At 35.0% G+C, this 23256-nt stretch overlaps 3 protein-coding genes across 9 annotated transcripts in view; 2 read left to right on the top strand and 1 right to left on the bottom strand.

Annotated features, from left to right (window-relative positions):
* The window catches only part of LOC106173087 (deubiquitinating protein VCPIP1), a 32171-nt gene extending 30708 nt beyond the window's left edge, over positions 1–1463 (top strand). For 2 of the 3 annotated variants that reach the window (XR_015333234.1, XR_015333231.1), the window contains 2 exons: positions 146–1175; positions 1211–1463. Coding sequence is in view for 1 of the 3 variants with exons in the window: in XM_013554076.2 (XP_013409530.2) it covers positions 146–223 (78 nt within the window). In the remaining 2 variants the exon portion in view is untranslated. Of the gene's footprint in view, positions 1–145 lie in introns of all 3 variants that reach the window. The other variant, XM_013554076.2, reaches the window with a different exon arrangement.
* A 1262-nt stretch (positions 1464–2725) lies between these two features.
* LOC106173092 (UDP-N-acetylhexosamine pyrophosphorylase) lies at positions 2726–19457 on the bottom strand. 5 transcript variants are annotated; one of them, XM_013554081.2, is made up of 11 exons: positions 19296–19457; positions 17666–17954; positions 10726–10930; positions 9999–10174; positions 9472–9644; positions 8153–8346; positions 7642–7782; positions 6375–6566; positions 5970–6002; positions 5678–5747; positions 2726–5408 (listed from the first exon to the last, which is right to left on the bottom strand). In XM_013554081.2, exons 2-11 carry the CDS (start codon positions 17940–17942, stop codon positions 5307–5309), a joined length of 1563 nt encoding a protein of 520 aa, XP_013409535.2. In that variant the 5' UTR covers positions 17943–17954; positions 19296–19457; the 3' UTR covers positions 2726–5306. The 5 variants fall into 5 exon arrangements, with proteins under 5 accessions (XP_013409535.2, XP_013409541.2, XP_013409538.2 ...); XM_013554087.2 differs by having other exon boundaries at positions 6375–6560; XM_013554084.2 differs by having other exon boundaries at positions 17666–17951; positions 19296–19451.
* Positions 19458–20810: 1353 nt separating this feature from the next.
* Positions 20811–23248, top strand: LOC106173093 (uncharacterized). The gene is made up of 2 exons (XM_087001651.1): positions 20811–21299; positions 22077–23248. The coding sequence occupies exons 1-2, from the start codon at positions 21283–21285 to the stop codon at positions 23086–23088; spliced, it is 1029 nt and encodes a 342-aa protein (XP_086857777.1). The 5' UTR covers positions 20811–21282; the 3' UTR covers positions 23089–23248.
* Positions 23249–23256: the final 8 nt, after the last annotated feature.

Genomic DNA, 23256 nt, shown 5'->3' with positions numbered 1-23256 from the left:
ACTTCGTAACTTAGTTTTTATTATCTGGTGCATAAGAAGATCATGTTGGTTAATTAAATCAAATTATGCTAATGAACCATTGGTTTTTTGTTGCCAGTGGGACCTGTTAATTTAATATTATTATCTAGAGTTTGTTTTATTTTAGGACCTGGACTCAGACGAAAATAGTGATCAAGAAAAGCCAGTAGATACAAAAATACAAGATGAGATGGATTCTACATAGTAACTTAAATACACAAGATCCATTTGCTCATTCTTAAGCAGGTTCAAGGGTCAGTGATCAGACATTGCCCACCACGTCATCTGACAGTGACCAGAGGGTATCTGTGGATAACAGCATCTATGGCAAGCACCAAAATTGCACCCCCGTCTAAACTTTTTTCTTATTTAAATAATTTTACAATAAAATCAAACCAAAATACTATTCATTTCTTTTTTTTTTTTTTTTTTTTCGTTTTGTAGTCAACAAATAATGCTACATAAAAATTTCTTTTTGCTAAAAAACCCTTCTCAGTGGTGCTTCATTCAAGTGGTGCCCAGGCCACAGTACCATACCCTAGATACACCTCAGCATTGGACTGGCCACAGAAACCTGGCACTGCATATCAGGAAGGTCATACAGAGAAAGCATTATGTTGAAAGGGAAAACAATTATGACAGTATTAGTGGCAAAAGAAAGGATTAGCTATCATAGACCCCATTTCCAGAGATTAGATCGATCTACTTTAGATGGACCTAACTCCCTGGGGGTTCACGCTAAATAGCTGTCAGCCGGGCGGACACGAAAGTTAATTACCACCTTACAGCTTGTAGTAGGCGGGATGGACATTTAAGCCGGATTATCTGACAGTAATCTAGTGAGACTTCCCGCGGGGATAGATCGATCTAAAAGCTCTGGGAATACAGCCATAATTTCTGTATGTAGAATCTTCTTACTCTGGCTATAAAAAACTATATAGCTATTGTTAATTCAACAAATTTCATATGAAAAAGCTGCATGCCTTCAAATATATTTGATCTTACATTGAGTAACCTGATACAGCCCATTTGTTATAAAAGTGGACTAGGATGTGGGGGTTGTTAAAACAGCTGACACTGGTTTATAAACTCTTGGTAGCAAGTTCAACCTAGCCTGAAGATTTGTGAAGTAACTTGTCACATCGACTTGATGGCAGGTTTGATTTTAAAAACCAGTCACTTTTGAGTTCAGGTTTGATTTTAAAAACCAGTCACATTTGAGTTCTGGAAACCAATATTTATACCAACTGTATGCCATATATAAGATTGTGATATTGTTGTTAAAATCAGGCTTGAAGTAAGCTTAACCTTGAAGGTCAATATTTGTGATTTTAATGTTTTTCCCAGTTCACATTTTGAAAACTGTCTTAAAAGATGCTATTAAACTTGGGATTTTTTGACATTCTTAATTTGTGAGCAGACAGGCTGATTTAAACCTTCTCCACTTACCAAAGATGCTTGGCAGTCATTTGAATTTTGGTTTCATTCTCAGGCTGGCTGTTCTGTACCGAAATATTCTCATTCCTTTTCTCTTTGTTGTTATTGTGATGACCATTTCTGATTGAATACAGCATTTGAACTAATTTCAGCTTATAATAATTAGTGTAAAAATTAAATTTACCAGCCAGTGGATAAATATTTAAGTCAATGGTGAGGATTTAAGATCTGAAGGCATTTTTTATGTACGGACACCTTTGTCAATGTGCATTTTATCATCAACAGTGTCTGTATTCATTGCTATCAAGTAAGATATTGTATCTTTTGTAATGGTATCCACTTTGAGCTGGCATATTTCAATGATTTTCCAAATATTAATTGAATATTTTCAATCATTTTGGACTTAAATATTGGACCAATTTTAGGTTCTGCATCTCTCTTAGGCCAACAATTTTTACAAATTGAAAGTGACAGTTGATGTGAAAGATATTTGATGCCAAGCTCATATTTGAGCTCTACCATCAACTAGCATACTACATGAAGATTAACCAATAATTTTCCATAGATTTTGAACGTTATGAGCTAAGAACCATAAACACCTTCGTAGCCCAATGAAAGACTTGGGAATATAACATATCTTAGACAAATTAGTGTATTTAACAGTTTGTCATCAGTGATGGTGTTTTACAAAGAAAGTGCTTGTTTTTCAGGTTCCCAGTCTGCTTGGATACTGTTGTATATGAATAATATTCAGAAAATAAACATGTCTGATAAAAAACCTGGGTATTGTGGTTTTTAAATGTACTGGAGACATAAGGTTAGAAATGCAGATCAGCATAAAAAATTTGCCCTTTTTGATAAAAAATTTAAATACTTTGCTTATATTCCTCATGCTTTTATTTGTTGAACAAAGCCCCACGTTAACATTTGACCAAGATGATTTAGGCGCTTTTACAAAAAATGTATTTTATTCGTGCAATTAAAAAACTTAACCCAACATTTTATACTCCAAACTGTCTTTTGTGTTCAAATTAATGTGTTCTTTATTTTTTCTTTAAAATTTTTCTAACAAGAATGATTCATAGGACTTAGTAAAATTGGTCCAATTGGACTAGATTTTTTGGGTTATGAATTTTTGGTAAATTTCTCAATTTTTTCAAACAAATATTTTCTAGGTGCTACTTCAAACTGCTATGGATCTGAAGCCCTGAGCTTATAATTTCTGAAAGGTTACAGTTTTATAAATCAAATTAAAGACAACAAGGACTAGTTAAAATACCACATCCCTAAAAAGAAGGTAGTTTATTCAACAAGAAATCAAACAAGCCACTAAATAAATAACAAGCAATATTTTGGCATGGCACAAATGTACATACGAGTATATGATGGGAAACAATTGACCATAAATTAAACTATATTAAATCAAAGTAAGGGATGTATATGTATCATTTAAATTTAAACATTTTTTATTTAGAATAACAAAACCAGTTTTTTCTGACCTGTCCAAAAGTGTTTTCCCCAATTCAATGTATGGTTAGAAGGATTTCCATAATAAATGAACAAAAGAGTCCATCTTAATATTTTCTAAGGTGTAAAGTGAATGTAAAATACGGTTTCAGGATACAGAACTCTTCTTTTAACATCTAGCTGATAAGCTTATTTGCTTTCAAGTCTGCAGTACCCTAGCATGAGTACCTTAGTGGACACTGAATAAAACATACCATCATGTCATTAAACTCTTACTGCTTGTGACCAAATAACTCTTCCACTACCTAATATCATGACTACAATAATCCTCACATGGACATGATAATAGTGTTATTCATTCATTAACTTAAATTTTCAAGTAATAAGGTAATATTCATATTATCAAATTAGTTCAAAAGTCTCTGTTAAATATCTAGTACTCTTCTAGTAAATAGTATGTGCAGCATTATGGCACCAAAAAAACATTACTGATATTTTTCTTTAAATACTATATTTAAAAGCAAGCATATTCTATTAATTAAAAGTAGCTCTGCTACCCGATTTTTTTTTATATTTCCTACTAATATATTTATTTAGGAGCTGAACTGACTTCTTTCTCTAAGCACATAATAATGTGTGCGATGGTCCAATTAATGTAGTTTCTGGATAAATACTCTTTCATGCATCAAGTCTCTGTTTTAAAACCTAGGTATTCCATTACCAAAAATATAAACATTAATTAGAATCACTATATAGTACACTGTTGCATAAATATAGAATACAGCATTTGCCTCAAAGTTGCACAGTTCTCTCTAAGGGAATGGTTTAAAAATAATATTTACAACAAACAAAGTGCTCTAGCAAAAAAAGCTGTGATGCCATAGCAGATTTCCTTTTCCACAATCATGAAAAAATTATAACTAATTATTTAATAAGAAGCAATTATTTCTTATACCAGTATCTTAGCTATCCCATCTACCTAACCCTGCAGCAAAAAATACTTAGTTGTACACATGAATAGTTATCTAAAATCTAAACAGAATTCCTACAGGAAATAAAATTATTCATAATATACATACGTATAGTCAATCAAGTACGATATGTTGTCCGTATATGCACAATAATTATTTAATGAAATATAAATAACAAGTAAGATCACAGCCTGGTTTTGTCTTATTCTGTTGGTGTCTTAACTAAAAAAAAAACTTAACTCAAATGATGAATGCATAATTAAAGACATTGCTGAATGGCTTTGTCTGGATAATATTATGTCCAATATGAATCTGTAAACAATTCTACTCAACACAACAGCATCAATGAGGAGCACATGCAACTGGACATAATGTACCGTAACATATACCTGATTCAATATATAAATAAAAAAAACAGCATCCAAAAACACTCATTTGGAAGTTATGTTTATATCATTCTATGTGTAGATGCTCTACACAATCATAGTATGTGGCATGTATGTTAATATGATACAAGTCCATAAATGATTAGATTGAAATAAACACTCTTGTACTGCGTGTTAGATTTTTATGCTTGGTAATACTGAGACATCCATGGTTGTTGTGCAAGCTTAAAATACACCCTGCTGAATATCTAGTAAATTTGTCTGCAACAAAAAAAAAAAAAAAATGTCATGTACACACCAACCTCATTTTGGATGTAACAAACTCAAAAATCTCCACTACAATACATATAGGTCAAGTACAACATGTACAATCATGTTGCAAGTGTAAGTTATTAAGGCCTTACATTCTCCTCTTCTTCTTCATTTTAGTACGGTTACTTCCACTAATTTTAGTTTTTCACGCATAACATTTTGATTAAATAACAAGTGATTGAACTTAAACTAACATTAATCAACAAAACAGATCTAGAGTACAGAATGCACACGAACTTCACAACAATTCCACACAACAGTCATAGACATTTTTCTATTTACACTAAGTCTTTTACGTACAAGGTGCATCCGTTCTTCCTTTCTGAAAATAATCCAATTGTTTATCAAGCATAAGTACCCAAAATTAACTTCTAGATTACACACCAAAGGCTTAAATAATTCAGCAGTTACAATCGGTTCCAGTCTCGGAATACAATAAACTGCCTGAGTTTTCAGTCCTGAAGAAAAATACTCTTAGAAATAATAATAATATTTCCAATTGTTCAACACCACTTAATTCGATGTCAGCACTCATCTACCATGAGGGTACCTGTATTTTCACACTGATCGATAAACATATGAACCATTTTCATTGACACCACTAACAAATAACAGCTGGTTTCCTTAACACTTGTACAGCATACACTGCAGATTCCTACATCTAACTGGCCGCTGGAAAAATGGAAGTCCTTCTACATGTCCATATTATGTTACGTTACTTGATGAGCGCGCACACAATTTCCTGGTCCTTTTCTCCAGGTGCATAGATGCTTAGTGGGGGTACAAAACTCTTCCCGGCAACCAACTTCTCGAGACCCTGGAAATGATGTGGGTAAATTAAAAGACCTGGTTGAAAAGATCTTTTATCTTAGGACAGTTTACTCACGTTTCCTTAGGTTGCTTCATGGTTTACGCCTTGAAATTACATGTACACCCACATTCATTTCATTGATAGCATTATTTTTCTTTAATTGAATAGCAAAAAAAAACAAAAAAAAAAACATATATACTTCAGAAATAGAAGAATACCTTTTGTTAATCTTTTAATTTTCTTAACTTTCATGCAGAGTCACTAAAAATACATACCTCTCCTGCATATGAGACCAGTGGAGAAACCTCAACAACCATAGCTTCATTGTCATGATCTCCACTACCACTGAAAACAAACAGTACACAACATGTATTCCCACTGGCAAGAGGGCAAAAGAAAAAGGAGAATTTGTTTTTACATGACATAAAAATTGAAATTTCACATACTTCTAACCAAGAGAAAAAAGATCCTGTCACATTGTCACTAAACAAATATAATACTGTATACTCAAGGAAAAGAAATTTCATAAAAATCTCTAAACATTTAACTATTGTGTGCAATACTTACTCATTCTGGACGCCATTAGTGCCATTTGTGATGCTGGAATAGAGAATTGCAGGACTGTTGACATGAACACAAATAAATTGACACATATCCCACATAAATTTTTTCTTAATTTTACAGCAATCTAACAAAATGGTTAACTGTAATGCATTTACTTTGTGTACAATATACTGACCAATTAATTCCATATGATGTTTATTTATTAGTATATAATACATTGAAAATTATAAAAGCCTAGATTAGTCATGTATACTAAAACCTTTAAAATATATAAAATAAATTAATATGTTAAATAAAATATTAAATAAATATTGTGATTTCAAAATCTAGCAATTCAAGTGTAAATCTTTTCATTAAACATAAATTCAATTCGATTCACTCATCACTAATTAACTCCTATAATTATACCTTGGAATGTTGGAGATGAGAGTGCCATCTTTCTTGCAGAACTTTCCCCCGGCTGCCTGGATATTTCTGGTGTGCAGGTTGTACAGGTGTTCCCGACAGGTGGTGGGTGTGTCTTTGGGCTGTCCATCAGCATTCTTCAGTGGGGAGAAGTCATCTTCTCTTGGCACCTCCCACACAGCAAAGTTGCTGTCACATTTAGACAAAGCAAAACAAGGGACAAAACACGCAGGCAAACATTCCAAACAGCAGGTATTAATCAGAGGGATAAGAGTGTGAAGAATGTTTTATTCAAAGAAAACAAAATTTTTGTTATCATCATGTTATCATGAAAGGGGATTCAAAATTGCAAAACAAAAAAAGGAAATGCAAACAAATGTGAAAAAGTACACAGGTCATTGAAAATCAGGCATAAAGAATCAAATATGCAAAGAAAAGTAGATTGAACCAATTAAGAATTGCAGATGTGAAGTATTTGCGCAGATTCAGTAAGAAAATGAACAATTTTTGGATGAAGTAAAAAACATAAAATCATAAAACATAAAACCATGCAATAACACAAAATTAATAAACGCATGCAGTTAGTGTTTATAGTTTATAGGAAACAAACACCAAGGAGAGACCCAACATGTAGAGAATATGAAATACCAAAATGCACCAGAGAAAAAGAACAGTGTTAAGCACACCATCACATACCACACACAGACATCACAAACAAGTGGGTGAAGAGAGAGAAAAAAAAGAAAAGAAAATCCTATTAGTTAGCTGAATTGAACATTGTCAATCCACAGACAATATTCCCAAGTCTATCCCATATTCCTCTATATTTACCAACCCCTTCAATACCAAGAATACCATTATTTAGCATACTGATTAAAAGTATCCTTACTGCCATCACCTATAAGCTTACAAAACTTATTTAGTCTCTTTGACCCATAGCAACCCTTATATTCAAGTAAAATGAATAATGAGAAAAGCTCCAGGCCTTACAGCATAAACAGACTTTTAATGATTTAAAACCATGTTCATTAGCAAGCATGAGATACAGACACCATACCTATTATGTTTATATTATCCAAGATATAATGTCATATAAGCCAAGTTAGCCCTCTCCAAAATTAAAAAAAATACAAACAAGGGTCACTGTTATTTAATATTACTCCTAATAGAATTTCCCAATTTTTGAGTTGGTTGTAATACAGTTATTCTACCTCACCTTAGTATGCTTAGTATGCTTATACAGGGTGACCAAACATCCATAATTACTTACGAGGCAAACTTGAAGACATCGAAGACAAACTTCTCCATCTTGATTCCATTGGGCTCGGTGGGTTTCACAGGATTCCCAGAGGCATCAATTGTAGGGATTTTTTTCTTTGCCACATGATGCTCCAGTTCATCCTGGTGGTCTCTAAGAAAATAAACATCATCTAGATCTGTTACCATGAATAAATATGGTATATCAATTATATCTTTTATTATAATAGTAAACCTTTTCTATTATTACTGACCCAGTTCTATAAATAACCACATATGTATATGATTTAAAATAGGAATTTATAATCATAATGTAAGACACATAAAGCAGAAAAATAAAACAGAGTGGCTTCAGCTTCAAACTGACAACCTTGTATTTGATGTCTGCCATAGCAAAGATAGCTTTGAAACACTTTCCTGATTTTGAATAAACATTCGAAGTGGAAACGTGATTGGCTGTTTTCTTAGGACAAGGTAACAAAACAGCCAATCACCACCAACATATCACAATATATGTCACCTACTTGACAACATATTGTAAGAAATCCACTGTGAAGAAATGATTACAGATGTTGCCAGCATTGAACATGAGGGTTCCATTGGGGTTCTTCTTCTCGGCTGTGCTGGGTGTGATCTCACTGTACTCCACCACCTGGTACTGCCCATCCACCTTACACACCACCCCCACAGCCTCCTTAGGGAACGCCTTCTTTACAACCTACAATATAAAGGGGGAAATATAATAATATAATAAAACTGTGTTCCACTTATCGTGTTTACAGTGAAAGTGCACGGCGACGGCATCGCCATCGCCATCGGCATCGGCATTAGTGACGACGGCGACGACAGACGCATGTGATGGCAATATGTACAGACACATCTGTGTCTGTACATAATAATAATTCTTTATTGAGCACTAAAATATGCACAGGTTACATTTTACAGGCTCTCTACTCTGCTATGTGTTTTATAACATATTTGAAATACAAAATACATATGGCATACATAAGGCAAAATACATACTAATAAATTGCTAGTGATGAGTGTATCATTTCTTCAAACTTCCAGTTATATATATATATATATATATATATATATATATATATATATATATATAACTTAGTATCTTAATACGGTTGACTGGTTACAGAAGACTTTGCATAACTGGGGCACTTTGAGATAAGATTTGTTTCAGTAATGCAAAGATTTGAGCTAGTATAGGCATTGTTCATAAAGTTTGAGCTGATATTAAGACAAAATCAATTCCAAAAGATTTGTTCAAGATAAATGATTATTTAAATTACTAATATTGTCATTTTACAATAGTTTATTGGGAATATAAATAATAAGAGCAGACATTTAGTCTTTGCAGTCATTTGGTTTAACTTTTTTTAGCAGGCCATGGTATGAACTACAACAAAATATTCCCAAGCATATTTTAAAGATAAACTTTAAATGTGAACATGCTTAGGATGATTTAAAGGCATTTAATGCAAACATTAATGGCAATTTTCACACATACAGTAATGTTTTCATCTTTTCCATAGGGAAAATTATGAATATTTCGGACACTATATTCTTTCAGCCATATATTCTTAAAGTAAGAACATTCTTATTGAGTGGTAGCAACAAAATTGGAAAACAAGCTCTCCCATAGTTCTATTCCATTCACTTAAAGCCCACAAATGCTACACAAAAATATACTTTCAGTCATTCCAAAAAAAATGGCATCTCAAAGACTGATAAATTTTCCCCATTGAAAAGATAGAGTCATTATCATATATCCCAACTGATAACATAATTATGTACCCAGTATGCATACTACCACTGCTTACAGACCTACCTTGGCACCACAGATAGCACCTTTGCTGATACAGAAACCAATAAATATGGGGTCAGCCATCTTGACAAGGATGTTGTCTACACAGTAGACATGGACATATTTGATTCCTCTCTTCACCAAGTCATCCATCACTCCTCTGCTACCAAGAGCCTTGTACAAACCTCCATTGCCATCTGAAATATAAAGAATGGGTGTATAAACAATCACCATGGGTAAGATTATCATGTTTTAATGGATGCCTCATAGTTTTTATAGAGGTCTCAGTTTTAATAATTTATGTCTCATATGCCCCATTACAATCCTGAGAATGCTAGAATCCAGTATATTTTTTTTGATAACCTTGGCAATTAGATGAATTAAAAATGTAAAATTTCATTTGAGGTTGGCATAAAAAACAATGTATCAATCAGCATAATTTATTATAACTATATTAACATGCTTTTCATTAAAAATTATCTCTTTTATATACGCAGTATCTTGAATTACACAACATGGAGGACATGTGTAAAAGAAAGCCATCTTTTTACCAGGAGCTCTGGCCACCTTGTGCGGCTTTTCCAGGATAACTTTGCCATCAAAAGACATACAGGGTAGTGTGTACTGCTCAAAGAACACCACATTCTCTTCCTTCAGCCCAAAGTAGTTGTGCTTTTCAAAGAAGGCTTTTGTTGGTTCCTTTGTGCTCTCACTTGTCATGATGTACCTGTAAAAAGAACACTTTTTTAACACGTGTAGCACTGTAAGGTAAATTAACATTATTATGATATAACTGAAGTAGCAATCAAACCATTAGTTATATACATATATACAAGTAGCTTTATAAACAGTGTGGACATGCAGTGTCTGTTAACTTTTTCTTGTGCTTTAACTTTTCATAGTGTAAGGATATTTGTGTGCATTATTTTTTCAAGGCACACAGTCATGTTTGCACAAGGAAAATATCACAAAACATGTAGAGTGTGACAACTTCACTATACACCTGATAAAGCAACAAACACCTGTAAGTTGTAGGTCATAAAATGTAGTGAAGTACCCCAGTACATCTGTGTATAGGACGGGAGGTCACAAGGATACAATAAACCTTTTTTTTTTTTTGGCTTTGCATGTTTGAATGTGAAAAAAAAGTTTATATGTGGTTAAGAAAAAAAAGGCAGTTAATTCTCGTGCACAAAAAAAAAAAAAAAAAACTCAAAGTGATGGCTGGGCCCAACTGCCACTATGCACATACAAACAGAAAAAAAAACTGTTCCATACCAAGGTACAATTCCTTCCTTCCCAGTCACTTCTTTCCCCAGCTGTTGTAACTTCAGTATCCTCTCAGCCTGGAGTTGGTAGAGTGTTTTCCCAGAGGGTAGGCCCACATTGTACATGCCCTTGGGGTAGTTCACCCCCAGCCTGGTCCCCTGTCCCCCAGCCAGCAGGAGCACTGCTATCTTATTGTCTGACACCAGTCTCAGACCTGAGGAGATAGAAACATTTGATTCATTAATGTATTGCTATAATTCTAAAAATTCAAGTTGTTGTGAATTGTAATATGTTTACTCATACTCACTGATCATATCAAATTAGATTAATTAATCATAGTCTTAAAAATATGGGTTATAGTGTGGAAAAAATTCAATATTTTAGACACGGAAGTGTAATACCCAGCTGATAACCCCCACTTCTCTCGTTGACCCCTGAATGATCCAATTATGCAAAAAATGATCGGAAATGACTAGAAATTATCACTGTATTTATCTCTAGGACATAGAAAGGGCCAAATATTTATAATTCCATCAAAACTAATTACAATGCAATAGAAAAGATCGACAATGCAATATCCTAGGAAAAGGTGGGGCAGACGAGAGTAAACAAGCCCTGGGAGATTTCTTCTTCTTTATTATATTTGGACTGATAATTCACGGAGTATACAACAGCTGGCTGGTCTTGACCTCTATTTACCTCCTACACCCTAATTTCACAAAGAGCCCTTGGTCTATAAATAAGTCAACTTATCTACCGATAAAGGTTCAAACCTCAATCATCAATCAGTTATCAATATTTATGATCAGCAAGCTGATACAGGCCATCATGAATGATGTGCAAAATAATTTGATCAAACATTCTTATGTACAGTGTTCTTCCAGGCCTGGCAGTCAACCTTTTTTTACATACAAAAAATTACACACTAGTATGCATTTTTTTTTCAAATGTAGCAGTAATGATATATCACAAAGGGAATGAAGCCGCTGGAATGTTATTGATATCATCAATTATCAATGGCAGAGTACACGAATACCGAGTACACCAAATAAATAATGTACATGTACCAACTTTAGTACAAGATGTATTTGCCACACTTGCCACAACACCCTTCTCAAATTCATTGCATGAGTTTATGAGAAGGGTAACAGAAAATAGTTTAATTTTCAAAAAGTAATATATCTTATAAAAAGTTATTTAAACTGAGAACCATTTACATCTCACAGTAAAGAGGGAGACTGTTCTGACACCACTATCATTCTTTCCATATATATCTAGTGCCTTGTAACATATATCATTTTCTGACAGACAAAAAATATTCAGACAAATTCACACCTGGTCCTTTTAATATCTTACTTTCATTCAGTTTCATGGGTTTCACCATGGATTATTTTGCATGTTAGTGTAAAAAACATGTTTGATAGAGGTAGTGGCTCTAATAAAGTAGTATACAGAATCAAGAATAAAAAAACAGATGACTTTGTTTAAGTAGTTGACAAGTGGCCTTGATACCCATTCCCAATGATAACCCAATGTTTTAGGCAGTCAGGACATGACAGACAGGTATGCCGTGTGAGCTTTTGATCCAAGTTGACCTGTATAAGTAGGTTCTAAAGATCCAAGGTAAAATGCATTTGAAGTGAGATCATACAATTGGACACAACTCAAACAATGGCCTAGCATCTTATCTTTTTTTATACTTAATATTATCGTCATGATTTAAATTAGCATTTCTGAAGTAGCTTTGAAGGAACTCTTAAAACTGTATGTTAGTTAGTGTTGAACAGTGAACACAGTGTCATACCAGGGTACATCGTAACCTCAACATAAAGATTATGCTTAGTTCAAGTGCCAGTGACTTATTTTGCAACTGAAATTGTACCATAGTGAATCAATTCTTCAGGTATGGAGGAAATTAAACCTTTTTTGTGTGTACTAAATTAATACATGTAATGAAGTAAAATGTTTCTTTCACACAGATTACATGGAATCGCAATTGAAACTCCAAATATATATTTTTTGTTAAACACAAATACAAATGTAAAGTCTGCATGTGTATATGTACAAAATGTAAACAGAAAGAAAAAATAATTTAGCCTACTTTAGACAGACTTGTAATCAGCAATTTCAAAGAGGGTTTCATTCAAGCGAAAAAATAAGCCTTTTGGACATGTAATCAAACAAAATGTTTACTCAGAGCAAACATTTTCTAAGACAAAAGTGTGGTTCATTAGAATCTCCTAAAACTCCCCTCGTCTGTGGGCCTGCACGGATGAGTGCTATTTACCATCTAATATACATATTTATGGCACTTAATAAAGTCATAAACCATTCTGTCAGTACTTAAATAAGGTGTGACACAATCAAGTGTACAGTGTGTATCAAATGTCTGAACATCTTAACACAGTTACTGCTGTGCAAGCTAGCATGAAGGTGAACAGCGACTCTTATGCTAACAATTACCATATTCCTTTCCTATAACAAACTTTGCAAACCCAGAAGTGTTGTTGGCCTTAATTGCACATTGTGTATATTTGTCTGAACACAGCTGAAGATCCTGCACAAGTTTTCAACTTACCAAAATAAATAAATAATCTAAAATAATTAGAAATTAAGTCCAGATCTCTGATCACTATAAAGTAAATAGGGATAGCATGGAAATTGCATGCCACTTGTAATTTCATCCTCATGGTAGTATAGATCAGGCTTCTGTAGTTCATTTTTTAAACATATAAATACAATCCACTGAATAACACACATATTTGGTCAGTAAGTCTACCAGTAGAAAGATAGCATCTCTGTGTCAAAGAGTACATTGAGTTAATCAGATTGTCTAAGGCCAAACAATATTGGTCTTTGAGAACATGCAGATACATCCACACTGTATATACCCCAAAACAGCATAAATGAGTCTGTCTGTGTAATATTGGTTGACTTGTATGGAAGGACTTCTTTGTTTTAAAGACAGGCAAGATTGAGGGTTTTGCCTGATTCCCTTACATCAGTGTATATGTAACAAAGACATTACAGTCTCATACTTCCTGTACCATCTTCATCTTCTGTGTCTAGTCTTCAACAATGTGATCATGGTGTGTCTGATGATTAAAATGATATTCAGATAATTAGAAAAGGAGGCAGTGTGTGCAGTCTGGGAGTATGTGTGCTATACATTGTCAGAGCTATATGTAATTTGCACACAATTACGGAATACTTAATGACATCATCATTCTACAATGATGAACACCACTGATAACTGAATTTTTTGAGTAATTCCAACTCCCAAAACTACTATCCATTTATAGCATAATTCTTCCAATTTATTAAGAGTAGAGTAGATTACTTGAGATAGAAGATTTCAAAAAGGGGGAGGAGGAGGAGGGAAATTTATGGTGTTTACCAAAAGCATATCTTTAACAAAATAGAACTAATGACAATCACTGTACCTATAATATCTGCCCTTGCAATCAGATTATGAAGACAAGGCTCAGGAGACCAACTAATCTCAGTTAAATTTCTTTATAAATTTAACAATTTCCACAAAATTGCTTTCTATTTCTATTTGTATTTAAAACAATAGGAGTTAATGACTTTCAGTTTTGGATTCAATGGACCAGGAAACCATGTGCTATCATAATTATCTTAATCTCATGACAGGATGACAAAACTCCCACAAATCACATGATTCAATAAAATAAAAATACTTGTTGGCTACATAATATTAGTACATAGAACTGTTCTACTCTATTTATTTCTAACTGCACAACTGTAGTCTGTATTTTAGGAGTATGGTTCAAAGCCCAAAGGACTGCATGTAACATGAGTTAAGCATTTGCACATGTTTAAGATATATTAGTCATGTCAATTTAGCCCGCATCATACTAAAACCTCAATCACTTAAAAATGCACCAGCCCTGTCATTTCTTTATTACAACACATATAAATGAACATTTTGCTGGTATCAGACAATTAAGTCAATGGAACATTGCATCAAAGCACCATTACACCCCATTGCTTCAAAGAAAAAAAATGGATAAAAAGTTGACTAGTAAATTTTATTAAATAACAACAAAATGAAATATTTCAATCAATCTGGATGAACTACTGAAAGTTTTAAATTAAGAAAAATAATACAAAGGTTTAAAACTAAATTCACACAAATAATTTTAACTAAAAAGAATTTTAACTAAAAAGAATTTTGACCAAAATCAATTAAACTAATTCGATGAATCAGTGGCAGTCCAATTTTATCATTTGCAGCAAAACAATGTATACTGTTTTAGACCAACTGTTGTTCTATTTTAGTGGACTACAGCACATTTTTTTCTGGACTTAAGTTGTTCAATATTTGAGTCTAAGATCTAAAACCATCATTTGGTCTTTGGTTCTTTTCTAAAATTTAAAACCACCATTGCTAACAATTAGGCTGCGTTCACGTGGAAAATCTATTTTCTAAAAATCTAAAAATCTATTTTCGGTATCTTGTGATCACGGTCTGTGCCCTGGATACCCCACGGCGTAATTACTGGCAGCGCCGAGAATTAATTACAGCTTTGGAAGTAACTGGCTAGCGCTGCCAGTAATTACGCCGTGGGGTATTCAGGGTACAGACCGTGATCACAAGATACCGCAAACAGATTTTTAGATTTTTAGAAAATAAATTTTCCATGTGAACGGTCCCTTAATCTCTCTCTAAGGGCCCCTTCAGAACACGATGATCCATCTGCAGATCAAATGTTCCCAACCCACTTGAAAGCTTGCTGCATGATTCCTTAATAGACAATGAATAGATTCCCTGCAAGGATTGCGCAGTAAGCTTTGAAGTGGGTTAGCCATATTGATGCATGGATCTGTTAGTCTACGGATCAACTTGTTCTGAATGAGGCCTAAATTAATAATACACCATCATGATATCAGTTGTCCCCTTGTGTCCTTTGCAATTGCCATCTGATATCCTATCTGTCCTTATAACCTGGCTTTGGCACCTAGTGCTGGGATTCATGGATCAACTTTTTGTCCCACTACCCGTGAGCACGCCTAACACCTGTTGAAAAAGAAATTTATCCTTTCTTGTCAACACAAGGTACCCATGGCGACAATCTCAAACAGCACAAGAGACAACAGTTTGCCAGACATTAGACCTGTAGTATGTGCCAGTCAGGTCAACCCCCCTATGTGATGGAGATATATTAAAGGCTATGTCCCGCTGTAAAAAAACTATCCAACATGTAGAACCACTAGTGCCCTGGGTGCATGAGACATGCATTACGTCAAACAACTACATATATGACAGTGGAATGGGTCAAGGGCGTGGAAATAAAAGAGGAGGCAGTTTTTCGATTGTACATATAGTAGGCCCCATAACTCATTGCCTTTAAAAAAACTCAAATCATTAGACATCATGCCAAACAGTTTTTTTTCCTCTGGATCTATGGAGAGCATGAGTTGAAACTTTAAAATACAAACAAATTGTATTACTCGGATTTTGGTGTACCTTGAACAAATCTTGCAGCCATTTTGATCTACATTCAAAATCCAGACATGGAAGATAATGAACAAATGCCACAGAAATCAGGATATATATATATCTAACTGTGACCTCAGCTTCTGGTCAATCTCTGAGGAGGGTAGTGGTCAGCAGATGGAGAGGACTATGTGTGTAACATGTGCTGCATCAGCATATGTCATTTCCTGCAAATGACCCTAAACAACCACTGATTTCAACAGCTGGTAATTCACTGCCTCAAATGTTTGAAAAAAATAAAAATTGCTATAAACACATGCATATACATTCTAAACCTCCCCTACTCCCCCCCCCCCCCCCCCCTTCCACATACATACATACATGCATATTTTCACCATCAATCTTATTTCATCATCTTTGTCTTGAATAATTTGATGTAAAGGAGATGTCGCTCTATGGCACAAAAACAGTTGCATGTTGTTCATGAATTCCACACACTAGTGGAAGGGCTACACAAGGACATTATGTTTTTATCTTTTAATCTACTCTTAATCTACTTCTAATGATGTCTAAGTACATACCTGAGCATTTCAAAGTCTAAAGATGACAATGTTCTGGGACAATCATTAGAACCATAAGTACCTTCTTATTATAAAGCTATTGTAAAACTGTATAAATATGGTCAGCTTCAACTGTTTCCTTCCCAGAAGAAAGGATAAGATAACACAGATCCCATGAAAATTTTGATATTAATTAAACATATGGTGACATTTATGCAAATTAAATTATGTACTTTGATAATTGGACACACTGAGCAGTGTCAAAGTACAATGATAGCTTTTAATTAATATTATCATCATCATCCCACCTTCAGATGCTGCAGTTAAATGTGTGTAAAACATTTATAATATACTTTAATTAGTTAGAAGGCATGCAGGCATTTAATTACTTATTCATTTTATTTTTTAGTTAACAGGCATTTTTTTTATACTTTAGCCTCTGACAATAAAGACAGCTTTTTTCATTTCTATTTTCAAAAATAATGCAGCAAGATTATTCATCAGGATGAAAACTTTACTTTTATAAATGAAAATTTTTCTATACCTATAAATGTACTATACCTGGTATATAATATATACATTTAAGGTAAAGAAAGGGAAGCATTTTTCTCCCAGACTTCAAACTATTTCCTAGAGGAGGCAAGTATACGTAAACCCTGATAAACTAAATCCACACTCAAAAGATGCATAATGTGTATTTAAAAACTTGATGGGGAACATATAATTATAGTATGCAACTCCAACTTCTAAAATGGGATTTTTATTGTCAGATCTTTCACCTCAACCTCATGAAAGAGAAGGTCCACACAACCCTGTGCCAATGACCTTTAAAAACAAGTATGGATACTGGGTTTATTCTTGATGTTAACAACATGAGAGGAAAATATTTTTTTAAAAAAGGCATAAATGAGAAAGTTATGCAACTTACCATCTTCTTCATATTTTTTCAATGTTTCTTTGTCAGTGTCTAAAAAACTTCCACACACTTCTGGTGGCGGTGGCTGCAGGTGGTCATCTAACTTCTCTCCGGCCAACTTCAGGGATTCCATGCAGCGCTTAAAGTAGATATTATTTTTGGCATAGTCTAAATTTTTCAGGTCAGAGTATAGGGACTGTTTTTTCTCTTCATCTAAAGTGTCCCAGAACTGCAATAGATGTTCTTGTCTATTCTCTGACAGTTCTTTTCTCAGTGATTCCAGATCCATGATTGATGTCTACTGAAATAAAAGAGGCATCGCATTAAAAATATATCACTTGTAGAAATTCTAAGTTCAGTCTGGATACACAGACAGAAAAATATTTTACAAGAATAAAATATGACAACTATTCTACACTAATTTTTGTAATACTGTGTAAGTTATCCGAACTTTTAATGTCAAATTATTAATCTCAACATTGTCCAAACACATAAGGTAACAGACACTGATATCACTAAACCAAATGTTACTGAATCAGCATAAAACTTTGAATGCACAAATGCAACACTTAACATACACCTTCCCATTGTACACAATTGTTGTTGCGCCTTAAAGTTCAAACCAAACTCTTTAAGACAGATAAATACACCTGGGTGATACAATGCAGTACCTCAGAGAATCCTGTGTGAAATGACGAGCTGAGCTATTTGGTAGCCGCTACACACTCAATGCTTCTGCACTGTAAACCGTCACGCAAATGGTAAAACAACTGGGTACTGACTACTTGTTATATACTGTACATAGGCCTCCTTGTCTGTGTCCCTTCCCATATATAGCAAATGGCATGTGACAAACCACCATTTGTTGTCTATAGTAACAGATGCAACAGTCGACTTGCCAGTACTCATGAGACTCCACTTGCCCAAACCATGTATAAGAATAATGCCTTGCTTTATCTTTTATACATAATAGGGCCAATTAAATGAGAAAGGCACTGGTGGCTGAGCAAGATTATAATGTTAAATATTAGCAGTATGACCTGCAATAAAGATATAAGTGGTACTACTACAAGGGTATGACGTGATAGGTAAGTAATTGGAGGACATCATACATCAAATATAAAATCCATAAATACTGTGTGTAAATATGTGGTGTAAAACAAGTACACGTTGAGATGACACGTTTGGCAGGGAAACACCCCTTCCGCCCAAATAAAAGAGACTTTAAAATATGACCCGCATTGGACAGTGGGCAGTTCCAGATGAGTGAGTGGACATCATGCCCACGTCGACAATTTTTTCCTGGGTCACTACCCACAAATGTAAACAAACCTCGTCTCAGCGGGCCGCTGCACCAGAGACTAAGATACGGTGTTGACAAACATAAGCCGAGGCACCTGTATTTATTTTAACATATTTAGAGATAATTGAAGATTTTACACAATTCAAATGTCACGTACAACTGCTATGATAACATAACATGACCTGCAATTGATCTTACATATATAGTGAACTACTGTCTCTCAACACTCACGATTGATATGCACATTGCAGCGTAGCTGGGAGGGGAGACAGTTATCGAGGCTAGAAATAATGTACATTTTCTAAGAATACCTCCATAGTTCAATAATAAAGCACTTACCAAAATACTCTGATATGACTTGTGTGTCTAATTATATGCAATGAATAACTTCTTTGGGTTAACACATAGTCACAATTTGCAAATATAATGAAACCGAGCAGCGGACACCCCAAGCCGGAAGTAATGCGTGTCACCGCCGTTCAAATGCGCACTGTATTTTACGCGAAAGAAATAAGTGCCATTGATGATCTTACTCCGCTTCCCATGGTGCTATCACCGTTTTATCTGTATTTCAAGTTTATCTGTAGCTTATAATGCAAGTGCTGTCCAAATGCGTATTTTCTTAAATTTTTCTTCAAATAGTGCTCAAAGCGGTGAAGCAAGATGATGCTTTTTTTCTGTTCTTACGTCGTGTGTTAGTGACCCCCATCCCCCGCATTTTGTTTTAAGCTACAGGGCATGTCCCAAAACACGCGCACCGTACATATATATATGAATATAGCCTTATATAGGCCTACCCGGTATGCGACAAAAACACAACAAATTTTACTAGCGTCCTCAAAAATATCTGTAGTTCTCCCCAACCTTCACGTTACAGCGACTCTATCCAGTGTCAAATCAAAATATTAAAAAAATCTTCTCGTCTTTTTTTTTTATCAAAATGAACCCGTGTTTAATGACTGAATAAAATTTAATTAGCCTAATTTGCCATCTTTAAAATGTTTAGACTTTTAACCGTTGTAGGCCTATCGAAAAAATGTTAAAAGCTGTGTGACCGTCCGACTGCTCGACCTACTGGTCCCTGCATGTGGGCCTACTCGTCGGACTTGTAGCCTACAGGTAGGCCCCTACATCTCGGTGTCATGTAGGCCTACATGTACTAGTGATGTAAGATAGTTGTACCGTAGTTGTGGTTGTACTACATGTAAGTAGTCACGAGTAGTAGTAGTAGGCGACATGTAGTTTTATTTTTTCATTGAAAAAGTTTTATTTCAGAAACATGTTGACTGATTCTTAATGTCCGAAAAAGATAAAAGCTATTAGGTAGGCCTATGCTAAATCCCAGTCAAGAACTTTATGTCACAGGCTGTATCTCTGACGAGTCTGTCGGTTTAACTATCAGGGTGATGTGGGGACGCGTTCCGATGTTTTGGCAAAAAATAGAGGGTGCTTAGTATATGGCGCCAGTAGGGCCTACTTAATTCGAGCAAAAACAAATCGATTCGATTTTAATTAAATTATACGAGAATACCCGTTTATCGATGCGTAGTTGTGCAAGTATTAAACTCTTCCTGATCGATATCACGACATTTTGTTCAAGGTTATTTCTAATGATAGCCTTCGTTCCATATATCATCTATCACATGAATAAATTTTGTTCGTCATTTAAAATTAATTTGAATTGCCAAACCAAACATACATGTATGTAGGCATTTACTTCAAGTTCGTCTGGGGTGGTCGGCCTAATAGTAAAATCCAATTTATTCAAGGTTGAGCCACTGGGGAAGAATGTTTTGATAGCGCCCCTTGCTGCAGCGCACAAAATGGATACATTATGTAGACAGTAGATATTAGGCTTCTCCAGTCGGCTTCTCGCCCATACCATGCTATGGTGTGTAAATACGTGTAATGACTAAGAAAAAAATCCGGTTGAGGTGCTATCTCGCTTCATGATCGTGGGCCGAAAAAAAAAGATACTCATTTAAAAGAGGGGAAGGAAGAGGTAGACTGTTTGTAGTGTTATGTGAATTCATGTGGTCGCAGCTCATGTCGTAGTTTAAATTCACATCATCACATTATCAAAGTAACACGAATCAGGATCTGGAATAAATTGTAAACTAACTTCGTAAAACTAAAGGGGGAGGTCACAACCTCGTCTGATGACACGTCACTTCGTGATGTTTTTCATATACATGCACAGTAGTGGTATGTAGGCCTACGTTAAGTTGCCTTGATACATGTATACGAGAGAATACGCACAGATATATATATATATATAACCCAGGGCAAGATTTGTTAGTCTGAGGTAAGAGAACTAACAACAGGGATGAGGTTTGCTAATAGGTAAGTTTATTCTATACAGCGTAGGGTATTATATATCCTTTTTAAATGGCCGATTATGATGAGATTTAAAGCGGTCTAGATAAAGCATCCTTGTTGTCGACTGTCTATAATTTTGTTACAATATTCAGGGAAAAAAAACAAGTGAGTTAAGCATATTTTAGTGCGATTGTGAAAGAGTCTAAATTGGAGCAGTTTTTCTCTTCAGACATCAACAACAACAAAAAGACTTATCATTATTAGCAATTGAATGATAGATGTCATTCTTTCGTCGGTAGAGATACAGTACTTCGAGACCCCATTAATATTGAAATAACCACGATCTACTGCAGCATGTCTGTGCGTTAGTCTATAGTAATAGTACATATGTATGTCGAGTGTAATGCATATACTGAGGCACGTGGCATTTCAGGGACGGATCCAGGATTATTTGAAGAGGGAGTCTGCGGATGCGAAGCAAGCCGACCCCCCTCCCCCCCCCCCCCCCAACCGCCCCAACCACACACACACACACACTTGGCGAGAGCGAACGGTGCAATTTTGTACGGTTAAGAACTATGATTTAGCTAGTCGAAATTCTAATTTCAAGAGGGGACCCCCCTGACTCCCCCCTCTATATCTGCCACTGCATTTTCAGTTTCAGATTTTCAGAGACCCATGTGCAGTGACAGAAAGCCTGCATGTGCGTAGACAAGGAACATTCTGAGGCGACAAGATTGGCATAACCACGCCACAAAAATCCAAAATGTTATGCATCATATTGCTCATTTTTATTTACAGGACTTATTTATTGGTTTTGCTAACTATAGGCTTGGCTGCAACCGTGGTTTTGTTAAATATGTTCCTTAATGTCCCGTCACTGTGCGCGCGCTACAGGTTTAAAGAGACCGAAATGGAGACTTCTCCACACTATGAGATACCAAAAATTATTCACCAGATCTGGCACGACTACAGAGTTCCCAAAATAAGCGTAAACTGGATGAAAAGCTGGATGCAGAACCACCCTTCGCCTGAATGGGAATACTGGTTCTGGACCAAAGCCGACTGGGAATATTTGATAAAAACACGATTTCCTAATTTCTACGAACAATATCATGGTTTTCAGCGAGAAATATTTCGTGCTGATATCATACGGCATTTTATTATGTACGAAATAGGCGGCATTTATGCCGATCTTGATATTATTAATTTGCGCACAATTGACGACTTTATTCTGAATAAGTCATGTGTTCTTTCCCTAGAGCCTTTTGAACATAGCTTCTTTCTCTATGAAAAACCCGATGGATTGGTCAGCACAGCAATCTTGGCCAGCAGACCTCGTCACCCTTTTTTCAAAAAAATAGTTCACGAATACCAGAGAGTTTCCCCTAAGGATGAGAAGACCCAGACAGACCCCGTGGGCGTTACTGGACCTGTGAAATTTGATAGGTTATATCGTGAATATCTCAAGTCCAACATGACACGATATGAAGACCAAATATATTTGGCGGATCCAAAATATCTTATGCCAAGTTACGACAAAGTGCGCAAAGGTGAAATTAAAACTGCATGTAACAATTTAAGACGAAGAATAACAGATAAAAGCCAGCATCAACAAACTCGAAAACTTTGTGCATATTTGGTAAAGCACTGGTTTACGCCCCCTCCACCTTCAACTGCTTATTGCGACCATCTATGGATCCATACGTATCTAAATAGTAACCATCTGGTTTATTCTAACGTCTATGACATCGCATCCAATATATCGATACAGGAAAGACTAGGGAAGCTTTTTAACATTGAAGTTGTTTAAACAATTAAAATTTTGAATTATATTTTGTTGTCGTTGTTGTTGTTCCTATCGCATATATTGAATAAATATTTCAATGTGTAAAATGTTTTCTGATGTGTAATAAGTTGTTTGCTGTGAGCGTTTTCCAAAAACTCCTTATTTACTGCCTTACATACATTCTTTTGGGTA

This window comes from Lingula anatina, chromosome 1 (assembly GCF_051362555.1).
Source record: "Lingula anatina isolate TDL-2025a chromosome 1, LinAna3.0, whole genome shotgun sequence".
Lineage (NCBI taxonomy): Eukaryota > Metazoa > Brachiopoda > Lingulata > Lingulida > Lingulidae > Lingula > Lingula anatina.
This window is presented reverse-complemented; position numbering and strand designations above follow the sequence as displayed.